A 24,722-nucleotide genomic window follows, 5' to 3' on the forward strand; every position below is an offset into this window, starting at 1 on the left:
AGTTTCCCCAAATGAGTAATCCTCTGGGGGGGATACAGAAGGAAAGGACTCCTCTGCATCAGAGTCTTCAAAAGGGGAGTAAGAATGTTCCTGATCATCAGAGTGCTCTGAAATAATGAGCCCTGATCAGAGGAGGGGGATTCTTCCTCCACTCTGGGCCTTTTGTCCGGTGGGGGTTGAGAACCCCTGATAAGAGTAATTAAATTCTCAGCCATTTTAAGCATCTGTTTTTTTAGGCATGGGGCCTGGAGATGGGCCCTGGGTAGCTTGTCTCTTAGAATGCATGGCTGCTATAGACTTAGTGAAAGCCTTGATGGAAAAAGAAGAGGAAGGTCTGAAGACACCTTGAGTGGAGGTAGACCTGTCCACATTTTGAGGTTAAACGCCAAGAGTGGCTTCGGTATCTGTAGTCGGGGTGTGGGCCGAGGAGCCTGCGACCTCGGGCACAGGAGACACCGCCAATGAAGCATAGTCAGTAGTCAGGGGCTGCGTAGGCGCCTCGCTGAGAACCGTACCACGTGTAGTCAGCTTTGGCGTGGTGTCGGTAGAGGCCGCGGACCTCATGTGTCAGTCCTTATCTTTGCGTTTTTTAGAAAAAACTGGAGTCGGAGTATCCGACGACATAATATAGTTAAATATTTTTCCAAAATAATGCTGGGCGAACTCCGCCCGACACTTAATCGTGCATTTGTTGAATGTAGCACAAAAGCGACAGACCGAGATGTCGTGGTCTGGGCCTAAACAAGGTATGCAGAGGGAATGGAAATCCTTATGCGGTATTTGCTTCCCACATGAAATACAATTATTAACTTTGTCTGACATCGGTCTGAGGCAAGAAAAATTTCCCCAACGGGGTACTTAGCTTTCAAGAAGACTTCGGTTTCAAAATTTTCGTAATTTCAGGAGCTGGCCGACCGGCACTTGCGAACTGCTTCTGCTTCGGGCACCGCACGGCAAGAAAGACAGAAGAAAATGGCGTCAGCTGGTTCCTTTATACCCCTGTCGCACTGACGTCAGGGAAGAAGCGACAACAACCGACGCCGGACCTAGACTTTGGAATTCGGCCGACCGAGGACCCGCCTGACGGCAGGAGAACCCATCTGTTATGACTGCAGCTGTATGCACGTTGAACATCATTGAAATCAGTGACAGTAGGTTTCAAAGAAATTAAAACAATTATAATAATGTGTCAAACTGTATGAGAAAAATCACACAATGCGCAACTAAATATTAAGTACACTGAGCTAACTATGTACAAGGGGAAGTAACTCAAAATCTTCATTCTGACCCACCATACCAGTTGTGCTAGTCAAACTAAAATGCTGGATGTCCTGTCTATAGTCTGAATTTGCCTGTCTACAATCCATTTCTTTTTAACAAACAGAGATAAAATAATCTTTTTTTACCAAGCAGTTGCACAATAAATCACAAAACACACTGAATTGTTTAAGATAAGCTCTGAATGGTCTTGGAACAGTCTTATATTTGGAAATTTAGAAGCATGAATAACTCAATTAACTCTAACAATATCCTTTCTTTTAAACAAATTTTCTCTTGTAAAGAGCAAATCTCTGATTTCCAGTCAGACCTCATGTAGCTATCCAGCTATCTCCAAGAAAATTATCTGCTAATTGTTGATCAGCTCTGCTGGCATTTTTCCACATTTAACAAGTTACCATTTGACAACAAATGTGATGTGTGCGTGCTCCCCAATACCCCTGTACCCCTGATAGGCTAAAAATGCTACATAAATCATCTCAACAGTTTTCTTACAACAGCAGTGACAGAAGGCATTGCAACCTACAAATATCTAGGTATAACTCAATCCATCTTTCGTAATAAACGTTCATACAGATCTTCTAAATTCAAAGATCAACAGGATAAAAATGCTTGCCACAGAATCTCTACATTTCTCTCTAGATGGTAGGACTTCCATTGGTAAAGGTATCCTACAACATGATGTCCTATATGGTCCTCTTATTCTAGCTCATTCCTCCAATAAGAGTGCACCTGATCTGCAAACCCCCTCTAACTGAACTTATAAACTTGTTCTTCTCTTGCCACACTATGCAGACCACTACACCCTCTGTCTCGCAGTAAATGGCAGTAACTATCTGAAATGCTGGGACCCACTAGAGTGAGTCCCGAAACACAGACTGAATGGCCGAATGAACGGACTAAAATATGCTACGGACTAAAATATGCTAAGTACAAGATGACATTTCTTAGAATACTTCCTTTTCTCTGAGCTGGCATTCTCAAATTTGATGTATATAAATTCCAGGTGTGCGGAGGGCTTCCCCCCACATGGGGGGTTTGTCTCCATGTAAAAAGAAACTTTAAAGAGAAGAGTGACTTTCGAGATTCGCTCTTCTTCTTGCTTTTTCAGTCTTTTTTTTTTGGGCTTGTCAGCACTCAGCATTTCGGGTGACAATTCAATAGGGAGCCTAAATGGCACTTCATACAAGACAGAACAGACATCTTTCTCACACTAGTCCATAAAACCTTAAATATCACTACTTTTTGTCAAAACTCACTACTAAATCTACCATATATAAACTCTGATCTCACTCAAACAATGCCCCTACCCTTCACACATCTGAACATTTTCTTGCATCCTTAGACCATGAGTTCTTAATTCTAGATGTCAAACTTTGGGATAGCTCATTTGTTAGTATTACTAACTGGCCCTCAATTAACGAATTTAGAACTTAATTATTGTTACACCTTGTACTGTGGTTTCTTGTTCCTCATTCCAACACTATTTCAGTATTTAAGCCATCCATCTTCTATCCACTATTGCCTAACTAATTCAGCCAAACCATACACAGTACACATTAGTCATGTAAATAATATGCATGACAAGACAGCACCCTGTGTTAGAAAATTAGCCTTCTGCTCATCTCTTAATACTGGAAACATTGTGATATGTTGTGCACTACAGTGTTAAATGGCTACATAACAAGAAAACCATTGCTGTCATACACTGGAGGCATACACCAGCCACTTCTACAACTTCTAAAAACCTGCACCTAGTGTTGATGTTCACAGAAATCTTTAACAGTATGCTGATAACTTAAGAGCTCTCCATTAGACGTTTATCACATTACTTCCATGATCCAGTGATCTCTTTTCCTAGTAATATTACTCATATGTAAAACAGTAGCATGTGCCACATGGCTCACTGCTAAAACAAATATTGTTTAGCATACTTTATTGGGGGTTAGACAGTAAACTCGACCTTTATAACAAATGCCCCTGTGCAGATATCATAATTTGGGGTGGGGGGCTGATCTACAAAGATATCGGACTCAATTTCTATGGTCATTGAAGAGGTGTCAGCAGAGACTTGATCAGGTAAAGAAAAAAAAAAAAGAAAAGTTATGTATTTCTGACATGGAAATCCACAGAAAACAAGTGGTCGGGGGTGATCCTAAGCAGGACAAAAGAGGAAAAGGATATGGGGTGATTATTCTTCAGCTAAAGCCTACTATAAGTATACAATGTGAAATGACAATCAACAGAGCGAACAGGACTGCTACAGAGCATTTAGGAAGAGCAATTTATTCACTGTTCACATTTAAAATACTGTTTGCACTTCTGTAGTCACAAAAAGAAAATAAATTTGGCTTGGAGAAAGCATACGATGCATTAATCAGAACAATGAGGTAAAATGAGAGATTATATAAACAGAACACACAAAATTGTGTAAACATTAGAACACAGAATGGGAAGAGAGGATACAATCTGGAAGCACCTTATTAAACTATTTATGGGGCAAACAGAGTAGCGGCACTACAGGAGGAGAGAAAAGACATGGGAAGCAGCTTCAATGGAGACAGACTGAACCCGACACTATTTCATGGAGAAGGAAGTAAAGCCTTGGAATGTACTGCCTAAGGCAGTTGTATACATTAAATAATCATAATGGTTCAGAGCTACTTAGGACAGTGCAAGTAAAGAATACTACATGGGTTGGGGACAAGTCCAAACAAGAAGAAGTGGGCCAAATGAACAGTTGGATTGGCTCAAATCACAGATGACATCCATTAGCAATAGTATGTGTTCATATGCTTTTACGGTTATTACCTGATTAATATTGCTCTATGCAATGGTTCAAATAGGCCTAAAACCACACAGTATATACAACTATACAGACTGATGGAATAATTAAGAAATTAACTGGCTTCTTACATTCTGGTAGAAAGAGAAAGCACAGATGCTCATTAAAGGCCTTTGAATGTGCTGATGAGAACAATTTGGTGATTTTGGGCATAAAGATCAAAATATTTACCACACTACTTTATCTGAAAAGAGAGAAGAACATGATGGCTTGCAAACCAAGGAAAGCTACCTCACTGCTATGAAATCACTTTACTAACAAATTGCACTCATTAGATACAAACAAAAACTTACCCTACTCATTTCCTGAGCAACAATTCGGTTCAGAACTTTCATCATACTTGTAGGAGCCACAGGGTTGAAGCTGGACAAAAGAAAAGAAATTTAATGAATATATTTAAATGAAAATATACTGCATTTTTTGTCAACTAAAAGTAGGCAGAAGTACAGCCTTCACCTTATAGTAGCTATGCCAAGATCATCCTGGATATCTTTGGGAAATAGTAACCGCTGGTTGTTGTTTCCACTGACACTGTCCGAGATTATGAAAATGAGTGGACATTTACCTGATCGCACAAACTTTCTAAACACAAGTGGAAAAAAACAGAGAGAGAAAAAAAAAAGAGCGTAACTGCAAATGATTCAAACCACTGAACGATGTAATGCCATGGTAGAATACCGACTTACCTTAAAATGTCATGCAAACAAGACGGATCTCTGTAAAACTGGTTTGGCAGATCCTTTTAAAAAGAAAAAAATATATATATGTATTACAGCCCAGCTCCATATGTCATACAGAAAACAAAATATTTAAATTTATGGAACATACATGCATCCAGAATTGGGGGTGGGGTGGGGGGGTGACCATAATAAAATTAACGGTAATTTCAGCTCACCATAATAAATGCCAGAATGAGCTGCATCATCAGGACAACGAGTCAGAGCTTGGTGTGACTGATGTTTTAACTGTTTAAATTCCATCCTCTACTATGTAGAAGTGCAATTCTAATATTAATAAGAAAATATTATGACAGAACTAAGAAAGAAAACAAGAAAAGTACACCTTATATTACTGTTTATGTGGAGTTTGCATGTATTCCCCCAAGTCCCTGCGGGTTTTCTCTGGGCTAGTTTCCTACAACCTCCCAAAGAAATGATGAGCAACTGGCCACTTTAAAATTGTTTACAGCTATAGCACTTGCTATGACCCAAGTGTCTGGGGTTGTGAATGGCAAATGTCTGCAAGGACCAGTCCACTTATTCACTCAACGAATGCTAAAAATCTATGTAGCCGGAACTTTTGAGATGACAGACCAACTGATAGGTCGACCAGAGCCCACCAAGTTTGAAAACTGGGAAATTCTTTAAAAAGCCAGAAAAAGTTACCAATCTGAGTAAAATTCAATTACTAGCTAGCAATTACACCATCTGGATCCCAGTAAAGAAGAAATATGGAGAAAGTAAGTAGAAGCTAATGAGAAATGAAAAAAGCTCTGGCTGGGAAAACCTTGCAGTTGTTCAGCAAAAAGAATCTCAAGTTTCAGCTTTAAGTGCAGGAGATTGCTTAAAGTAAGTTAGAGGAAAAAGTAAATCAAATGTACTCAGAGATGTTTAAAATAGGTGAGATACTGGAGGGATATATAAAGTCAAATTACAAAAGGCAGGAAAAACAGAACTTTTAAATAGATATTCAGATGAGTTGATAAAACTGCAGAAATCAGACACTGAAATGAAGACTTCTAAACATGATGCTTCCAAAGAAGAGCTGTTTCAAAATATAGTAAAAATTACAAAACAGAGTACATACAGAAAACCTGAGATATCTGTACTATTTCGAAGAAAATGAAAGGAATATATTTCACTAATTTTAGGAAAGTGTAAACAAATAACTGGACTGTGAACCAGTTCAATGGCAATATATAAAGTATAGAAGGACTTAACAGATACGATACATCATCTGTATGCTCCAAATTTGGCAATCATAAATCAGCAAAGAAAACAATGTAATCATACCAACAGAAAGAGCTGCTTCTGACAAACCTGTAGCAGAAGGGAAAAGTACTAAAAAGTGGGGGCACCAGAAAGTTTGTGGAAAATGATTAAGCTACGTACATTAGGCAGCTTAAATGCTTACTGCAGCATTTAAGGGATGCTGAAAGGCAAGTGTGATTCAAGAGTCTATATCCATCTGTTTTCAGAATATTTTTTTCCTGGATAATCTAAGACATTTTAAGATGCATAACAGACTATGGAAAAAATAAATAAATATAGTTGAGCCAAAAAGCTGAAGTGAACTCTGTTTCTCAACCTTCTGATAAAAAGAAAGCCCACAAGCAGAGATGGCCAGACGGTCTAACAGTGATCCAAAGGAAAATGTGAGAGTGGCAGCAAAAACACGCTAATTGGAAGAATCAGGAATAAGGACAAATGTAAAGCAACAATCTCAACAGATATAGTTTAGACATGTGAAATAGGGTTCTGCAAGAAGTGGCTGAATACAGTTTGTTGGCTGTGTTAAACTGGTAAGAAACATGCAGAGTACAAGCCTAGTTTATGTCAATGTGTAGGAAGACAGTGAATAGACTGAATACACAACATTAAATAAAACAGTTTAAATTGTTTATGATGTAAAATGCATGTTATATCGTAAAGTAGTTCTGTACAGCATGTAGTCAGTGGTATTTTAAATGTGAGGTAGAGGAGTTTTATCAGTGACTGCTTTATATATGGTAGTGATATTAAAGGAAGAAAGTAATTTTAGTAGTAAGGTAGCCAGGCTTTCCACTGAAAAAAATAAGAAAGGCTGGAAAGAAGCTAATTTAATGTAGTGAACTTGGGCTGGTGGGGAGAATGTATAAGTTTATTGGGGTGTCTAGCATGGCCTTAATTTAAGATATAAATATTTTTAAAGCAAACAGGCTTGAAAACGAGAGAAATGAAGAAAAGCATAAACTGTAGTTCTTTCTTCCATTTGCAAATCTACCAGCCATTCTTCCCCACTGGTACCTGTTTTGGCTGAAGACAGGTAGTTTGTTGGTGCAGGCAATTAAATGAGAGACGCCTGAACAGGATGCTCATTCTCAGTGCAGTCTACAAGATACAATGTAATTAAATTGTAAAGGAATATTGGCAAGTAGTTCAGTGAAGATAAATGGCATTTTAAATTGCTGGAAGTGAACAATTATACAACTAGTTGCCTCTCCATCAGACTTAGTACATTAATGCATATAATACTGCATGATTTAGTTTATTTATTTAAGGGTAGCTAGTGCATTTTTCCTTAAGGCTAAAAGTTAACATTTATTGAAATCATGCAAGTTGTTTTTCACATCTGGGATGGGACTAGAGACAAGAACAGACAGCAATCTGTTTAAGTAGGAACATGAGTTTTAACAAAGAAACCTTAACTTTGGCATGGGTAATGCCTCTGGGTGCAGCCATCAATTTGAGGCAACTGGTCTTATTTGGTGTAGTAAACTTCCTTTCTGGAAAGTGTACACAGCTGTGTGCGAGTTTGTTGCGAGTTAAAAAGGAATTAATTTTATGATGAGAAGTGACTACACAGAGCATCAATCTGTCAGTTATTAGGGCGTGCACATGTAATAAGCTCATCAACCTATTAGTCATCAGTATGTGCATGTAAACTGCAAAATGGGAACATATATTCGAAAGAACTGCCATCTATAATACATGGGAGTAATAACAGTTTTTTATAAGAATGGCTGCTTTGCCAATATTAACATGAAATGTTAATCGCCTTACTGGTATAGAATTCTATTAAAAAGTCTAGGGTTCAAATACCAGTGTTACAGAAAATGCAGCTGAATGAAATCAGCAATTTGAATTTGACAAAGAAAGGCGTTTAGGGAAGACGTTCAACAGAAAATCGGAGAGAAAAGAAAATGGGAGTGATAACACTGACAGAGGGGAGGAGAAAAGGATGGTAATTGGGTTACTGGAAGGGGGGTAAAGGATTAAGCTAGCATACATTTACATTCCACATAAAACTATTATGGAGGTTAGGAGAATTTGGGGACAAATAAACTTTCGGAAGGGATTACTACTTATGGGTGGGGACTGGGACCTCATCTGCAACAGTGAGGATGTATTCAGGGGGACCTAGAAGAAAAATACAGTTTAAAAAAGTATCTTTCTGAAGTATATGAGAATACTTTGTATGGAAGGATGTGAATTCAGTAACAGAAACTCAGAATATACATATCCCCATGATACAATAATGTAAGACTGGATAGAAATTATACTCACGAGTGTGTGAATTTAAATGAATTTAAAACTCATCTGATAACTACACCTGATCATAAAACTAAAGAGACAAGATAATGATGTGATATGAAACATTTATTTTATCCTTATTTGTTAAAAAGAAAGGAATTTAAGGTATAGGTATTAATTTGATTTAAGAGTTACTAGGGAAGATAGTAACTATTTCAGAAGGGATACTGAGTGGGACAAAATGGAGTCTAAAAACACAATAAAAAAGAGAAAAAGAAATGTGGAAAAGAAACAGGGGAAGCAACTGCAGTGTGTAAAAGGGAAAATAAAAATGCATTTGGACAATATGCACAAGTTTAGAAAGGTTGCTGCTGAGCAACTATTTTTCAATTAACACTTTAAAGCACAAAATGTTTAGCTCAATGACTTGGGTAACAAAGTAGAAAGAGCTACAGCTAAAATTACTGAGCATATGAGAAGAAAATTAAAGTTGTATTGGAAACATACACTAATTGCAAATGTTCAAGTCGATCTCTGTTACAGTATTGAGTCCTGGGAATTCCTGCTTGCAGGTCTGCAATCAGCCTGAACACTAAAGAATTTCTTCATTCAGCTGGTGGATGTCCTCCCTAGTAGATGTCAGGACACTGGTGGTATAAAGAAGTTGTAAGCTGGCACCATATTCATTTTTTTCTTGCCGAGTCAGTCTTCAAGGGAATATTTTCAGTTGCATCGTTAGTTTATTGGATAGGCCGGAGAATAGAGACTCAAAGCTAAGTAAAATGGGGAACCTTTCTTATTCATCTTCTTATTCATCTTTCTTGGGAGTTGTTTCTGATTAATGCCAATACCTGCCTTATGTGTAGAAAACAAAAAACACACAGGGACTTTCATACACATTACATGTTCTGCTTAAGCTCTGAGCACGGTGACCCTAATTCCCATTTTGTGCCTATTTTAATGATGGCACTGTTAGAAATAAGGCAGACTCCCTCTGTAGACACCTTACAGAAAGGGAAGGCAGCATTAGGCCTATGCACACTATGCAATCCACTAGTTCCCAAGTAAACATTCAAAACAATGCAGAGAGAAATGTTTGAAAGAGAAGGATGTTAGGGAGGCTGACAACACTCTTGTGGTGTCATACTCCCCCACTCCAGCTCAAAATCACTAATTTAGGTAAGGTGCATTCACAGTTCCCTACACAGACTACTAGTGAGCCAGAGTCCTTACTTCCAATGCTCACCCTTCACAACATCTACCTCATCATCATGCCAGGAGCATGGCCTTTAAAGACACACACACTCACATTCCTATTGCAGATGGAAAAAGAAAGTTCCTACACTTCAGAGTGGGAAGATCATCCTGCAGCCAGAGTTTTATCAAATGCCTGGAACCAGTCATTGCCTTTTGCAAGGAATAAAGGGGTGCATTATCTACCTTTATTGGGACTGCCTAACTCAAGCACCAAGAACATATCCATACAGACATGCAAACCACTACAAAATCCTTTTTAAGGCCATACTAGATACCCTCAATATCCAGAAGTTGCAGCTCTGCCTGACAACTGCTGTCACCTTTCTGGCAGCAGTCCTAGACTCTACTGTACAAAAAGCCTTCCTCCCTCAGGACAAGATCATCACACTCACAAGCTACTTCAATCATATGGGCATCTACAAGGCCATCCACAGATCTCCTGAGGGTCTTGGAACACATGCCTTCTTCCAATCTGATGAGTCACCCAGCCAAACTCAACATGACAATGTTACAATGTTTTTTAAAAATATGATGCCTCCACCACCAACAGTCCATGGAAACCACCACTCCACTCCTCACGTGCCTAAAGATCCTGTGGCGACAGGAGATCACCACATAAAACAAGGATACCAATCAACAAAAAGACATACCAGGTGTTGACCTAGGACAGTTCAGTTTAGCCAGGGGGGGGGGGGCTCACCTAGGAGATCTGACAGTACAAGGGACACAGGGCCAAGTATATGTTAAAACACACAAACAAAGGAGACGACGACCGTCTTTCTAGCTTTGAAGACTTTCAAAAACACACTGACAATGGAAACCATAAAAATCCTGACAACCATCACCTGAGTTATCTGATGCATATAAAGGCAGGGGGGTACCCACTACCACCATTTGTGCAGACTTGCAATGGAATTCTGACAGCTAGCCCTAGATTACAGCTGCCAACAGTAGCCTCTTACATCTCAGGGAGGAAGACCCTATCAGAAGACAACCTGAGCAGATCCCTCCTAAACACAAATAAATGGATGCTGACTTTCTTGACCAAATCAACCTGTGACGTGTGCTAGAAGTAGACCATTTTCATCTACACAGAACAGGCAAACTAGAGAATTTCTGCTCCTGAACCCATCAGAGAGGAGAAGGGCAGACAGATGTCTTCTTCTTTTGGACAGAACTCTATTTTCTTTCCTTCCTTCACCCTTATTCAAAGGGCACTGCAAAACATCAGGGAACATGGGCTAAAGGTAATCTTAATTGTATCACAATGGCACAGACATCACTAGTTCTCTTTCCTGCTCTCCCTCAGCAGGAGCAAAGCTAGACTGTTGCCAGTGTCTGTGGTCCTCCTCACTCAGAACAAAGGGTCTGGTATTCAACCATAACTCAGGACTGTGAACTTCGCAGGTTGGATGATTTGTCCTCGATTCCTACTAGACACCAATTCACTATGGATGTGATTTCTATTCTCAAGTAAGATGGACAACCAAGTACCATGAAGGCATACATTGTTAAGTGGGAAAGGTTCTCTGTTTGTTGTCAATCTAAAGGATGTGTAAGCAAGACAGACAGTTTCAATGCCATAGGTTTTAGAGTACCTGCAGGGCCGGTGTTAGCATTTTGGGGGCCTCCAGCAAATGTCAAGTTGGGGGTCCCCTAGGCCCTTCCAATATAAATATCATCCTGTCAATGCCACACCTCCTAAGAAACGTTTAGTTTGTGCTGCAAACTTTTAGGAGTAGTATGCACAGACAGACCTTAGGTACAAGCTGTTACAACAGGCGTATGTACCACACTATGTTGACCTGTCTAACAAAGTGACACCTTCAGTTACTGGCATTTAGTTGCAAAAATTATACATTACAACAACTCTATGTACAGGTCTGGACTTAAATGATGTGCTGACTAGGCTTACTGTTCCAACACCTCCCATACACCCTCCAGTTCTCTCCACTGATCCCCCACTCCCTTTTGGCTCCCCATAACATGCACATTACTTTTTTATTCCTTTTCTCACATTTTGCCTTACGCTCAGCTTTTTCAAGAAGCCATAACTTTCTATATGCTCTAAAGTGCAATTTAACTTTTTTTTTTCTTTTTACACAACCTTTTCATCCAATAATGGCTTGAACAGAAATCATTATTAAGGAAAGAAATTCACTGTTGCTGTTCAGCTTTAGTTTTTGTTTTTGCATCTTTTCAGCACTCCTTTCCTGACCAAGACAGCACAGTAATAACCATTTAGAAAATACCTCAATTAAGCTGGTGCCCCCAAAGCCATAGAGGTTATATATGTGTGTGCCCTGGGATGCATTTTAGAGCTTTTTCTCAGCATTTTACTCCAATGGTGGCCTAAACAAAAATCATGAAAAAGAAAAGAATTTCAGTCTTTTTTTTTTCGTTCAAGGAAGATATAAATTGTGCCCATGGCTTAATCTTCAAAGCTGACAAAATAGTAGCTCACAATAAACTAAAAAGCCAGTTGTGGAAATACATATGTCTTATCTGGGAATACTGCCTCCTTCCCTAATCCCCACAAAAGACAGTACCTGCCTATACATCCCTCTGATGTTAGACTAGGATGAAAGCAGAGGTTTAAATTGCCTTAGCCATATATTTCAAGTGACTGCTGATATACATACACATAGCATGCTTCTTAACCCTCAAAGTCAGCCACATGTATATGTGCCTGATGAGTGATTGTGAAAATGATTTCAGTAATATATTCTAATTTTTTGCTCTTAGACAGTACACCATCCCTACACAAGCTATAAGAACCTTCGTTTTACACCTCTGAGGTCTGTGAGAAAAGTAAATAAACAATTACCACACTGTCCTCATCTCAATCACAAGCTATAATGACATCATGTGCACACCTCTAAGGTTTGACTGTGATGAAAATAAAAGTTGTAATAACCACACAATCCTCAGATCCCCAGCAGATTTCTGTACACACACATTTGAGCAGGGCTGGTTTTAGAATGGGTGTGGTTGAAACCAGAGGCTATTATCAGCTTTATCCTAAAAGGGTCATATCTCAGCATTGTTTAGGTTAAACAGCTCAATCAGAAAATTTATACTTTTTTTGTCCTCATTTTTCTTCAAACAGCAACAGCTTTTGTGGGGGTCCCCACAGAGTCAGTGATTAAGGGAGCTCCCAGTAATCATTTATACGGTCTGGTGAGTGGGGGCCACCAGACTCCAAGAAGATCTAAGTGTCTGAATGTTCTGTGATACATCTTATGTCTTACTTTTGAAATATAATTACTTGTCAAGTAAATTTTTTACTGATACCCAGAAGAATAATGTCTGTGTCCTGGCATTATTGGGTGTGTGCACATACAAAAATCACGGATGTTTTTCACACAAGCATAAGCCATAGCAGTACTAGTTTTGTAGTTATTTCAGCAAATTGCAATATACTGTGCAACACTGGTACTGCCACACCAGATCAGTGACTGCTGTGCAGCAGTTGTCAAACAGCAGCAGGGGTAAGTCACTTATTTACCTCACTGGGAAGTAATGCATGCCTGTCACTGTCCCTGATTTCACAGACCTTCTCTGATTTTGTTCACACATTTGCTTTCTCTTTCGCAAAAAGTCTGAATTGCTGGTAAATCATTCAGGATTACAAACTCAATCAATCCAGACATCTGAGTTTTATACTTATTGGCCAAAAATACATGTTGATGCAAAAGGTGTTATATTCTACTAACTTTTTAAGTGCATTACAGTAATATTTAAAATGTAATCCTGATTCTGAGCCTTTAATCTATTACTTTTGGGATTGCACTTAATTCTTAAGCAAAGGAATTGAGAGTTATACTATCTGGTGTTATGCTTCTATTTATAAAACTCCCTGAAACAGAAAACCATCTCTGATGATCAGAAGTATCAGCTCTTCTTAAAATCCAAAATTTGGACTGAGATAAGTCACTCTGGGCTGCTCATCATAGTGCTTACCCTGCTCATGTCCATTATCATCTTCATCCTAACAGGGTCATAATCACACTCCTGTTCAGGTTAAAGAATATAAGTAATAAATTAATACAATTTTTCTTCCTCATTTTTCGTCAACCTGAGGCAGCTTTTCTGGGGCCCCCACACAGTTGTAGATGAGTAAGGGGGTCCCTGCAACCACGGGTACATCAGGGACCTAAAGCTGGCTATGTAGTTAGTTTTAGTGGAGAAAATGTCCAACAGCAGGATTTAACTAAGCCACGGGCAATATGTCAGTGGTAAAATATTTAATGGAATTATGATGCCTGTTACTTGACATAACACTGTTACTACAACCAGAAATATCTTTGAATTTTAAAGGAGGTATAAATAAGAGTTATTATCTATGTGGTTTATTAAGTATACAAGAATGCTGTACTAGCTTTTGTTGGTTTGACAGACATGTTACAAAATATCAGGATAAGATAACTTGCTGCGGTTGGGGGCCCCAGCGACCACAGGGTTTGCTGGTGCCTAAAGCTGGCTATGAGTACCTGTCCACACACTACAAAAATTAATTTTTCTGTTCTTGCATCAAGGTACATGCCTCTATCTCTGTACCTTCCCATCTCCCCATGCCAAATCTTATCCTCACGAGAAAGTTCATCATGGGGATATTGCACCTAAGACCACCACGGATGCATCCCATTCATAGCTGGAACCTTAACTTTGCTTTAGAGAAGCTTACCCTGCCTCCCTTTGAGCCAGCTCCCTCTGCACCCATAATAATGTTCACCCCGACTTCTGCAAAGCACATCTCTTAATGGCAAGCAATAGTGTACAAGGAGGCATTTCTTATTTTCCAAAAAGACACGGTCAACTCAAGGACTAATATTACCTTTATGCTAAAGTTGTATCAGAGCTATCTTTCAACCAGGCTATTCATCTCACAGTCTTCCTAAACCATTAAAACACGGAAGAAAATCCTGCATTCACGGTATTACAGGTATTTTGGAAATTTTATGAAATGTTGTATAAAACAGGGGACTGGAGAAAGAAAAAAGTTACAAACAGAAATACTTATGCAAGACGTATTAATACTAACATCAGAGGAAGATTAGGTTCAACAAAATAAAGACAGTGATGTGTAAATTGATCAACAAGGAAGTCTCCAAGAACAGATGGTAATCCTGTGAAAATATGGCGGGGGGGGGGCAGAAACTGATAAAAATCTGGAAAGGGGGAGGGAGATAATGGCATCTTGAAAGAAAGTTGTGATGACCATTACTCAAAGAAACTAAAGACCCTTCAACCAATATTAAGTGTTTATGTCCAAACTATCCAAGACAAAGATTTTACCAAAGCTGATAGGTATGGATGAATGAGACTTTGTGGAGGGAAAGAAAAAATCTGACATTAACTGAACAATGATGATCCAAAGGAAAGCAGAATGTATGAAAACACTGCTACTGTTGGGCGAGTCTTAATGCAGTGAAAGCATTTAATAGAGTCATCTGAGATTTTATGAAGTGGGCAAAGGTAGCTTGTGTTCTCTGACGCAATAAAATGATTACAGAATAGTTGGGTTAAAAAGGAAGATGCATGAAAGGTCAGATAATCAAAGTGCAGAGTCCCTCTCTGAAAGGCTATGTCTGAACACACAAACCCAAGGTAGGGCTGTCCTCTTCACTCATTTATTTTACATTTACAGCTGTTGGGAAAGATAACGGATTCACAAACTCAAGGATATAACTAATGCAATAAACAAGAAAAGTTAGCTTTATTTCCAGATGACATTAATTTTGTACTTCATAAACCCAGGAATGACATTTTGGTACTGTGGATCATTTTCAGATAGTTGAGTCTTTTGCCATACAAAACAAATAAGCCTATAGCAATAAATTACAAACCCAGGCATTAATTGCTTCAGCAATACCATACTTACGAGGACACAAGATGAAGTATTTCAGTGTATGAACTAAAAAGAATTGCGTTATAGTAACTAAGGATAAGTGGGAAGAGATTAAACTAAAAGAGAACACAATCACTGAAACTGGAAGGTCGATTATGGCTATGTATAATAAAACAGAAGCAGTGAACATGTTTTTTAAACCACTGAAATCTATACATGGGTCAGGTGCATGTTTAACAATACAAGAAGTAGATGGGGATGACAATTAAAGAGTTATGTACTTACCATAACTTGGAATCTGTGCTATCCAGTGTCATTATTCATCACGGGTGGGTCTTGGATCTGAGCTGGCAACTTAGAGGACAGCTCCTAAGCTCAAATCTCCTCCCCCTACCAAAGATCCCCTGCCACCCACAACCCTCAGATCCAGTTTGCTGGATAGAGAGAAAGGAGGCAGTGAGAAAAACTGCCTACAAAAAAATGCTAAGTGAGTCATCCCTCCGAAACTCCCACATTTGCAGAAGGAGGGTGGGAACATGATGAATAACGACACTGGATAGCACAAGATTTCAAGTCATGGTAAGTACATAACTCTTTACCTGATGCTATCTGTATCATTACTGATCACGGACAGGTCAGAGTCCCCAGCTACTATGAATCCTGGGAGGCCTCAGAGAAGGATATGCCAGAGCACAGAGAAACCAAAGGAAGCCCTGTTCCTACCCACTAAATCCAACTTACAATGAGAAACAAAGGTATGGGGGTTGGACCACATAGTAGCGACACAAATATCAAAGGAAAGTTTTGCCAAGAAGGCAGAAGATGTGGTTACACAACCTTAATAGAGTGAGCTTTAACTGGCCCTGAAAGATCCAGGTGTCTGTTTTCTTAATGTAAGAAATACAACTGGCAATCCAACGCGAAATAGATACCTTAGAAACTGCTCGACCTTTCCTACCCTGAGAGAAGGCAACAAAGAGCTGATCAGACTTATGAAAACTCTCAGTCCTCTTGAGGTAAAAATGTAACTGTCTATGGACATCCAGAAAATGCAACTTATATTCCCCTTTATTAGGAAAAATTGGGGAAGAACACAGAAAGGTGACTAGATTGCTTAAGGTTAGCCTCCGAGGCTACTTTAGGGACGAACTAAGGATCGGTCCTGACAGTCACCCTATCCTTGTAGAACACCATGAAAGGGAGCTTAATGCAGACAGCCTGCAACTCGGATACCCTCCTGGCCAAAGTAACAGCCACCAAGAATGCCATCTTCCAAGATAGGAATTTGAGATCACAAGTCGCTGCAGGCTCAAAGAGCTTCTGGGTCAAAAACTGCAACACCAGAGTGAAATCCCATAGTGGGGAGGGATCCCTGATAGCAGGTCTGAGAAGAAAGATCCCTTTAAGAAAGCCCTTGTACAGCCTAGAAGAGAAGGTGGGACTTTCATTCAAATGGAAGTTGGAGATAGCCGCCAATTAGAGTTTAAACGTAGAGAAACTGGCCCCTTGTTGAAAAAAAGAGGCTAAGAATAACAAAATGTCAGGGACAGAGGCTGAAAAGGGATCTAAATTGTGCTCTTTGGCCCAAATTGAAAATCTCTTCCATTTACTGGAGTATACCTTCTTGATACAGGTTTTTTGAGAGGCTAAAATAATGCTCTTATCTGGAGAAGGAAGCCTGGACTGGGATAGCTTCACTGGAATTGAAGGAACCAAGTGGTCAGAAGAAGAGACTGTAGAAGAGGAAGCCCCCACAGATGGGAAATGAGATCTGGAATGGGATCCAATATCCAGGGAGGATATTTAGGATGAGACCAAATTAGGGAAAACCACGCCTGATGAGGCCAGAAGGGGAAATGAGGATGAAAAGATACAGAAAGCCCGTCACCTGAAGTAAGACTTTGGGGATTAGGGAAAGTGGAGGATAAGATAGACGTCCTGACGGCCAATCGCGAACCAGTGTGTCCCTGGGAAACTCCCCTGTTGGGGGGATCAGGGTAAAATAGTTGCTGAATTTGTGGTTGACCAGAGAGGCAAAAAAGATTGAAGCAACGGAGACCCCAGCAGTCTAATAACAAACGTGCTGACGGGTTCAAGGACCACTTGTGAGGACTCTGGGTAAATCTGCTGAGTTTGTCGGCTAACACGTTGGAACTGCCAAAAATGTACATTGCAAGAAAAAAGTGCATGGAAGACATTGCCCATTCCCACACTCTCATGGCCTCTCTGCACAGAGGATAAGACAGTGTTCCCCCCATTTGTTGATGTACCAGACCACCACCATGTTGTTTGTTGGAACTGCAATAGTCCCGAGATGGAGACAGCCCTGGAAACTTGCAACATTAGAAGAACTGCTCAACTCCAGGATATGTCCAATTTCGCCTCTATGGGGGACTATATGCCTTGAACCGTCCTTCCCTGAAAATGCCCCTCACCCCCACCCCATGCTTACCGTGGACTTGGGTTGGGGGAAACAGAAGGGTCTGCCTATAATGTGATCCTGAGCTTGGAGCCACTAAGCAAGATGACGTTGCATGCCTAAGAAATCCTGATGGTCATGGACATGGGATGAAGCTGAGCTGATCATTGCACCACTAGGGTCTACTGCAGAACTCTCATATGATATCTGGGCTAGTGGCACTAGCTGATCACTGCTGCCATCAAACCCAGCGCTTGCAAGATCAAGTGAACCGTGGGATACTCCAGATCCAGCAAGTGACTGACCTGGTCCTAAATGATCTGGACTCTGTGTAGGGGAAGTATTGCAGTCTCTGACACAGTGTCCAGAAGGATCCCCATAAATTCCAGGTTCTGACATAGGGGAAAGATGGGATTTGGGCAGGTTGACTGTGATGCCTAGATCCTGAAAAAGACAGAATATAATCTGTGGCCAATGTGAGTTGATGTCTTGTGGGGGCCAGAAGGAGCCAATCATCCAGGTAGGGGAAAAACTGGAAACCTTGCAGCCGGAGATGAGCTGCTACCACTGCAATGCATTTGGTAAACAGCTAGGGGGGGCTGTGGCAAGGCTCTGCACTGGTAGTGGTTGGCTCCTAGCCGAAAGTGCAGGAATCTGCTGGAGCATCTGTTGACTTTGATACGATAGTATGCATCCTTGAGATCCATCGAGCACATCCAATCATCCTTGTGCAGAATGAACTGAACAGTGACCATCCAGAACTTGGACTTCTTTACCGACAAGTTTAGATCTCTAAGATCCAAAATGGAATGAAGGGCCCCAGTTTTTTTGGGCACCAAAAAGAAGCAAGAGTAAGTTCCGGACCTTCGTTGTCTTGTTGGGACCTCTTGGATGGCTCTTATTTGAAGGAGGTCTTGAACCTCGAGGAGGGTCAACTCCCTTTGGTGAGGTGGAATGTCTGGGAGATTTTTGAACTGGAGGTGCTGAAAAAAAGGTATGAAGTAATCCCTGTAAACTATGTTGAACACCCACTGATCTAAAGGTAATACTTGTCCAGGCTAGTGGGTTGTAGGGACAGTTGACGCCCGACTGCCTCCAAGGCAGGACAGTTGGGCAGCCCTTCAGGAGTGCTGAGAGGACGTCTCCGAGAAGGGTTCCTGGGAGCCCTAGTTCTGTGGACCCCAGCTGCCTCTATGGCAGCACCTCTTGTCAAATCTCCTTCCTTGGCCAGAGGAAGAGAATTCCTGAGGACCATCCTGGAAGGAAGACTGAGACCTGCAGAACCACAGTTTCTTACTACCCATCTGATTTTGGAAAAGAATCATTGGGGTGTACAAAACTTGATCCCAACCATGGACAGAATCTTTCCTTCCTGCTCTCTAGCGGATTAAGGCCTCTGACGGAAGGGTCAAGCAAAGTTGATCCATTGAAAGGGGAGTTAGTACAGGACACCTTAAAGGATTCCACAAACCAGCAAAGGTGAAGCCAGGTGTGACTCCTGATGGCAATGCCTGTACCCGCCACTCTAGAGGTGGCCTGCACTGCACTGGAGATCAACCTCATTGAGGCGTAGGCTAGAGAAGTCAGAGTGGACAGCTTCGGAGAGACCAGTTTTAGACTCTCGGGAGGCAGCAACTCAGAAATGGAAATGGAGAGCTCCAACACCAAATCCCTTTGCAGCTAGCAACCACAAAAAAGCCAAAAAAAGTCAAGACAATCAAATAAGGTCAGGAAGGAGAATCAAATGAGGCACTGGAATAAAAAAATAGCGTACAAGAAACTTTTTATTACCGCTTTCGTCCAAGGACTTCATCAGAATGCAGCTAGGTAAAGTGTGCCATATAATTGGTTGCTTGTAGTCCGAATGTAGTGGAGGCAAACACGTGCTTCCCAAAATGGTCAATCACCCTAGACTTTCTGTTCGGGGGATAAACCGTGGAGCTCTGCTTGTAAGCTCCTTTTTAGTAACTGCAGCCACCACAATAGCATCAACTGGAACGCCCTTGCTCCAAAAAGCCTTGTCCTTGGAGGGACTTAGAAACCTGTCCACCTTCTTGGGAACTGGTTCCTTCCACGCCCTGTCTGAGATGAGTTGGATCAGCTCATTAGGAGGGGGAGACACCCGGGTGGAAGACTGGGCTCATCCCAAAGGCCTTCAAAAACATGGATTCCTCCAAAGACGGTGGGGGGGGGGGTAGACCAACATCCTCTTTAAGGATCTCAAGCATGTCCCAAAGGACACTTCCTCAGACAGACATCTGGGGGAACCATCTCCTTCCTCGAAATCCATGTCTTCAGTGAGGTCTCTAGAGGAGTCCAAGTGGCTCCTCTTGCATGTCCTCTTCCAGGTTGGCTCCGGGGGGGGGGGGGGCGTTAGGGACTTGGAAGAGGTACGGACCCGAAGGAGGTAATGCCTGTCTGAAGGCACTCATGGGAGGGGCTGACTCTGGAAAGATGAGGTCTCGCCACCCGTCAAGCGGGACTGGGGAGGACATAGAGTTGAGGGAGAGGCAGCTGTCCAGCCGGAGACGGTCCTCTCTATCACTCGGAAGGCCGATGGACTAGACAAAGCCCCCTCCTCTACCCCAGCGCTGCAGTTGCCTGGGACAGAAGGTGGACCCCGACACAGCACAATGTCTCTGGACGATATTGGCCCAGACCTCGACAGAGCGGAGGTCCCCCACAGGAAGGGAATGGTCCAAAAACTCTGGGTCTGACCCCACCCAATGGGAACCCACACCGACCTTGTGGGGCCAGGGCTCAGCTAGCTCCAAAGGTGCTGGAACCAAGCCCGCCAGGGACCCTGACAGTGTGGGAAGGGAAGATATACACAACACCATTGGCCTCTAACCAGGAATGCTCTGATCTTTGGGAGTTCAAGCCCGTATGGGATGACCGAGGAGAGAGGAGTCCCGTGGATCTAGAAGATCCCCTAGGCAAGTGAGCTGGGGATCGCAACAAGCTCAGCTTGATTTGGACCTTGAGAAAGCTCATCATCCTATCCACGTCTGAGGGGAGCAGACTCCTGGTGGATCGGGAAGAGGGTGAGGAGTGGCCCGACCTAGCCAAGGGCCTGTGGTCTCGCAAGGGGTACCAAACTTGAAAGCCTCAGATCTGATCTCTTGGAGCAGGAAGGGAGCTCTCAACAACAACTGGATCCGAAAAAACAGTAGGATCGGAGGGTCTGCTTGGATCTGAGGAAGTGGATGGCACCACGGACGATCCAACGGGTAGGTCGGATCTAAGGGAAGTCTGAATCGGGTAGGACCCGAAGACCTCCGATGATCTGAGGTCTCTGATCAGACAGAGAAAGCCAGGGCTCTTGGAGCAGAAGAGCCCAGATCTGAAGTCAAGGAGGCTGGACTCAGATCCGGGGAACTGCTGTCAGAGAGCCTCGACATTTTAGCGGAAGAATCCATAGAGGAAGAAGACTTTCTTTTGGGATACGAGGAGGGCTTAAGAAGGGGTATTTGAGACCAAAAAAAACACTCTTTGGCAAGTCCTTTAAGCAGGAGCTTGTTCTTGCATTCCTGGAGAGCCCTGGGGTTGAATCTGGCACAATGTTGCATTCGACATCCAGATGTGGCTCTCCCTGAAAATACACACACTCCTCGTGTGTGTCGGAATGGGGCATTTTCCAACCACACAAGGAGCACCTTTTAAACCCTGTGGGCTTGTCAAACATCACGCACACACACAGCACAACACAAAAGGGAGCGGAGGGAACAAGACAGAAAAGTGAAAAAAAAACAAGGCTAGAGAGAAACACTGGACCCGGGAGCAAAAAGGGCGGGAAGCCGAGGAAGGGGACCAAAAGAATAGCATAAAGCACTACTGGGAGAGGAGGAAACTAACCAGTAGAGAGCAGAAGGAAGAGAGATTAGAACGGAGAAGAAACCCCCCCCCCCCCAAAAAAAGAGAGAAAAAAGTACTTATCTGAAAATGGAAGACTTGAGCAGCAGGAAGCATGTCCAAATGCAATTGTGGCAAACGAGATTTGAGGGTTGTGGGCAGCAAGGGATCTTGGGTAGGGGAGAAGCTTGAGCTCAGGAGCTGTCCTCAAATGTCGTCACAAATCTCCAAAGTCGGATCCAAGACCCATACATGATCAATAATGACATAGCATCAGATATGAGCGTTTAGAGAGTTTATTTAGGAGGGGAAGAAGGCAACAATTAAGTTGGATAAGCAGATTCTTCCCACAAAACAAGGTGGTTTAAGGTTAGCTGATTTGAACGACTGCATTAAAGTTAAGATTCAAAAATTCAAACAAAAGGTTATAAATCAAAATGGAAAAGGATGATGATGAAATGGGGAAAGGGGTTCAAGAGATTAACAGAGACATGGATTTTGGATGCAGGTCCTTAAGAGGAGAAACAACCATACAGAATATTGCATTCCATAAAGTAGCAAGAAGTATTCTAAGAACTAAGCCAGTAAAGGGATGGAGAAAGGAGATTTTTATCAAAAGAGCGAGACGTTTGCAGATAGGGTTATATAGTAAACGGGCAACAGAAGGCTATAATTTGATGGAGAAAATGAACACAGGAACCAAGGTACTGGGAGCAAATAACTTGGAGGAAAGTTTGAACTACATAAGAGACCGCCTTCCCTATCAGGATTGATAGACCATAGGCAAAGAAAAAGGAGTGGGGTAGAACAAAATGAAAAAGACCAGCTGTGGTACAGTTTCTAAGTCTAAAATAGAATATACTGTTAAAAAAGGTTATAATTTGTAGGGTACATAAAATACTGAATTATAATTACAAGAATTCATCAGAAAAGAGAAAGAAAGGCAATTACCAAGAAAAAAACAAAACAATGGGAAGAATCCTGCTTGATAACTATAAGAATAAGACATGGTTAGAAAAGATATGAAAAAGAGATGGACAGGCAATTTGCAGGAAAAAAACAATAGGAAGAATTGGGATTTTTGCATGAAGAACTTATACCGGAAGTAAACTTCTGAGGATTGTTTTTCCTCTGGAAGACAGCATATGCTAAAGAGGTGCTGGGGAGAAGAAGCAGAGATCAACTGAGATTATGTTATTTGGGAATATAACAAGTTGGTAGATTTTAATAATTTCTTACAGAGTATTGAGAACAATGCGGGGGGAGGGGGGTAAACTAAGGAAATAATCTTTTGAACTGAGACAAAGGACCTAAATTGTATAGAAAGAATATGGCCTACCAAGTTTAATGCTATCAGCTGACCAAAAATAAATAAATAAATAAAAAATCACTCACTAGAAAATGGAAATCAAAATATATAACAAATATAGATGGAAATTTGAATATTGCAAATAAGATAAAAGAACTGGGAGTGGAATCATTAGAAATGGGAAGGAGCAAATTTTACACAAACAATTGGAATTTATGGGTGGGGGCAAAACATGCAGGACAATGCTAAAGGAGAATTTGTTTTCGAGAGAAGGCAGGAATTGAACAATTTATGCAATATTGGACTGAAAAAAAATTATAAAAAGGAAACGTTCATACTACATGATAATAATGGAACCTGTCATTATGGTTTGTTTTCTTTTCTATTGCAGTTTAAAATGTGATGATTTAGTAAAGATAAACAAAACATATATGCAGCTGTATGACAAATGTGACTTATGCTGTAACATCAGTGAAGTACTTGAGCTTTGCAAAAAATCCAGTTCCAAATACACAACTACAAATGGCCCCTGCCTGCACCCCGCCTCACATCTCCTCATCCCTGGTTAAATCTGACCACAAATTTGTCAACTTCTCTGTCAAGCAGAGTGGTATCACCGCATCACCAAATAAGACCATCTTTAGCAACTTCTCCGAGGCAAACCTACTTAAGCTTGTAGAAGATGCATGCAAAAGTCCCAACAATACCTTGCAAACTGACCCAGCTGAGAGGGCTGTTGCAGTCGCTTTTGATTTCTACCAGCACCTAAACAGTCGCATTGAAAAGTCAATACCCATACATTCTAAATACAATGGTAAACTCAGGAGTAAACCTCTCTGGTGGAACTATTAAAAAACTATACAGCAAAAAAAGAAAAATAATGAAAACTTGCAGGAAATCCTCATCTTCCTACCTCAAGACTACACTTTAGCATGCCATCAAGGAACTTAAAATGCTATTAGAAAATGTAAAGCAAAGTATGAACATACGATTGCTACAGATTCCAAAGAAAACTACAAATCTTTCTTCAGTTATGTCAGCAAATTAAGGAAGAATGTCCAACAATGCACTGAGCTCACCCGTAATATCAACTCATCCAAAATAATACAGCAAGAGATTCTTTGGTTCGATTCTTGGCTGCACCACCTTCCGCGTGGAATCTGCATATCCGCCCCGCGGTCGAGTGAGCTTTAAAAGACATGCAGGTAGGTGTGTGCCTTCTGTGGAGGTTGGGTGCCGGGCTGGCAACTCGACACCATAAAAACTCAACTGCCAATAAATCTGTGGACTGGTGATCCGCTGTGGCAACCTCAACTGGGAAAAGCCAAAAAAACATTGCTTTTTGTACAATAATAATCACCCAATCTGACCCCAAGGATACAACTAATATATCCTTAAGAATTTAGTTTTCCCTGAAATCTTTGTAACAAGTCTTAAAATTCCTGTTAAAGGTTAAAAATAACACTTCCATTTGACCAGACACTACACCATGCTTCATTCTCATTAGTGCCAAGAATGCAAATCTGAACCACTACTTAAAAATTTTCATCCTGATGCCTGAAGAACAGCCTTATATTCAAAACCATGAAATTTACCATAGCATAACTCATTTATGCAGAAGCAAGAAATAACTGACCTAGATTCAGTGTGGTTTTGGGAAGGGCAGCTCCTACTCGCCT

General features: G+C 41.2%; 1 protein-coding gene across 1 annotated transcript in view; it reads right to left on the reverse strand.

Annotated features, from left to right (window-relative positions):
- Nucleotides 1-24,722, reverse strand: part of RAD17 (RAD17 checkpoint clamp loader component) — a 1,292,309-nt gene that overhangs the window by 922,430 nt on the left and 345,157 nt on the right. The window contains exons 7-9 of the mRNA XM_044063883.1: nt 4,810-4,862; nt 4,580-4,705; nt 4,417-4,486 (exon numbers count right to left, since the gene is read on the reverse strand). Of these exons, the coding sequence (XP_043919818.1) occupies nt 4,417-4,486; nt 4,580-4,705; nt 4,810-4,862 (249 nt within the window). The remainder of the gene's footprint in view (nt 1-4,416; nt 4,487-4,579; nt 4,706-4,809; nt 4,863-24,722) is intronic.

The sequence above is a fragment of the Protopterus annectens genome, chromosome 2.part2 (assembly GCF_019279795.1).
Source record: "Protopterus annectens isolate FY-2018-M chromosome 2.part2, PAN1.0, whole genome shotgun sequence".
NCBI lineage: Eukaryota > Metazoa > Chordata > Ceratodontiformes > Protopteridae > Protopterus > Protopterus annectens.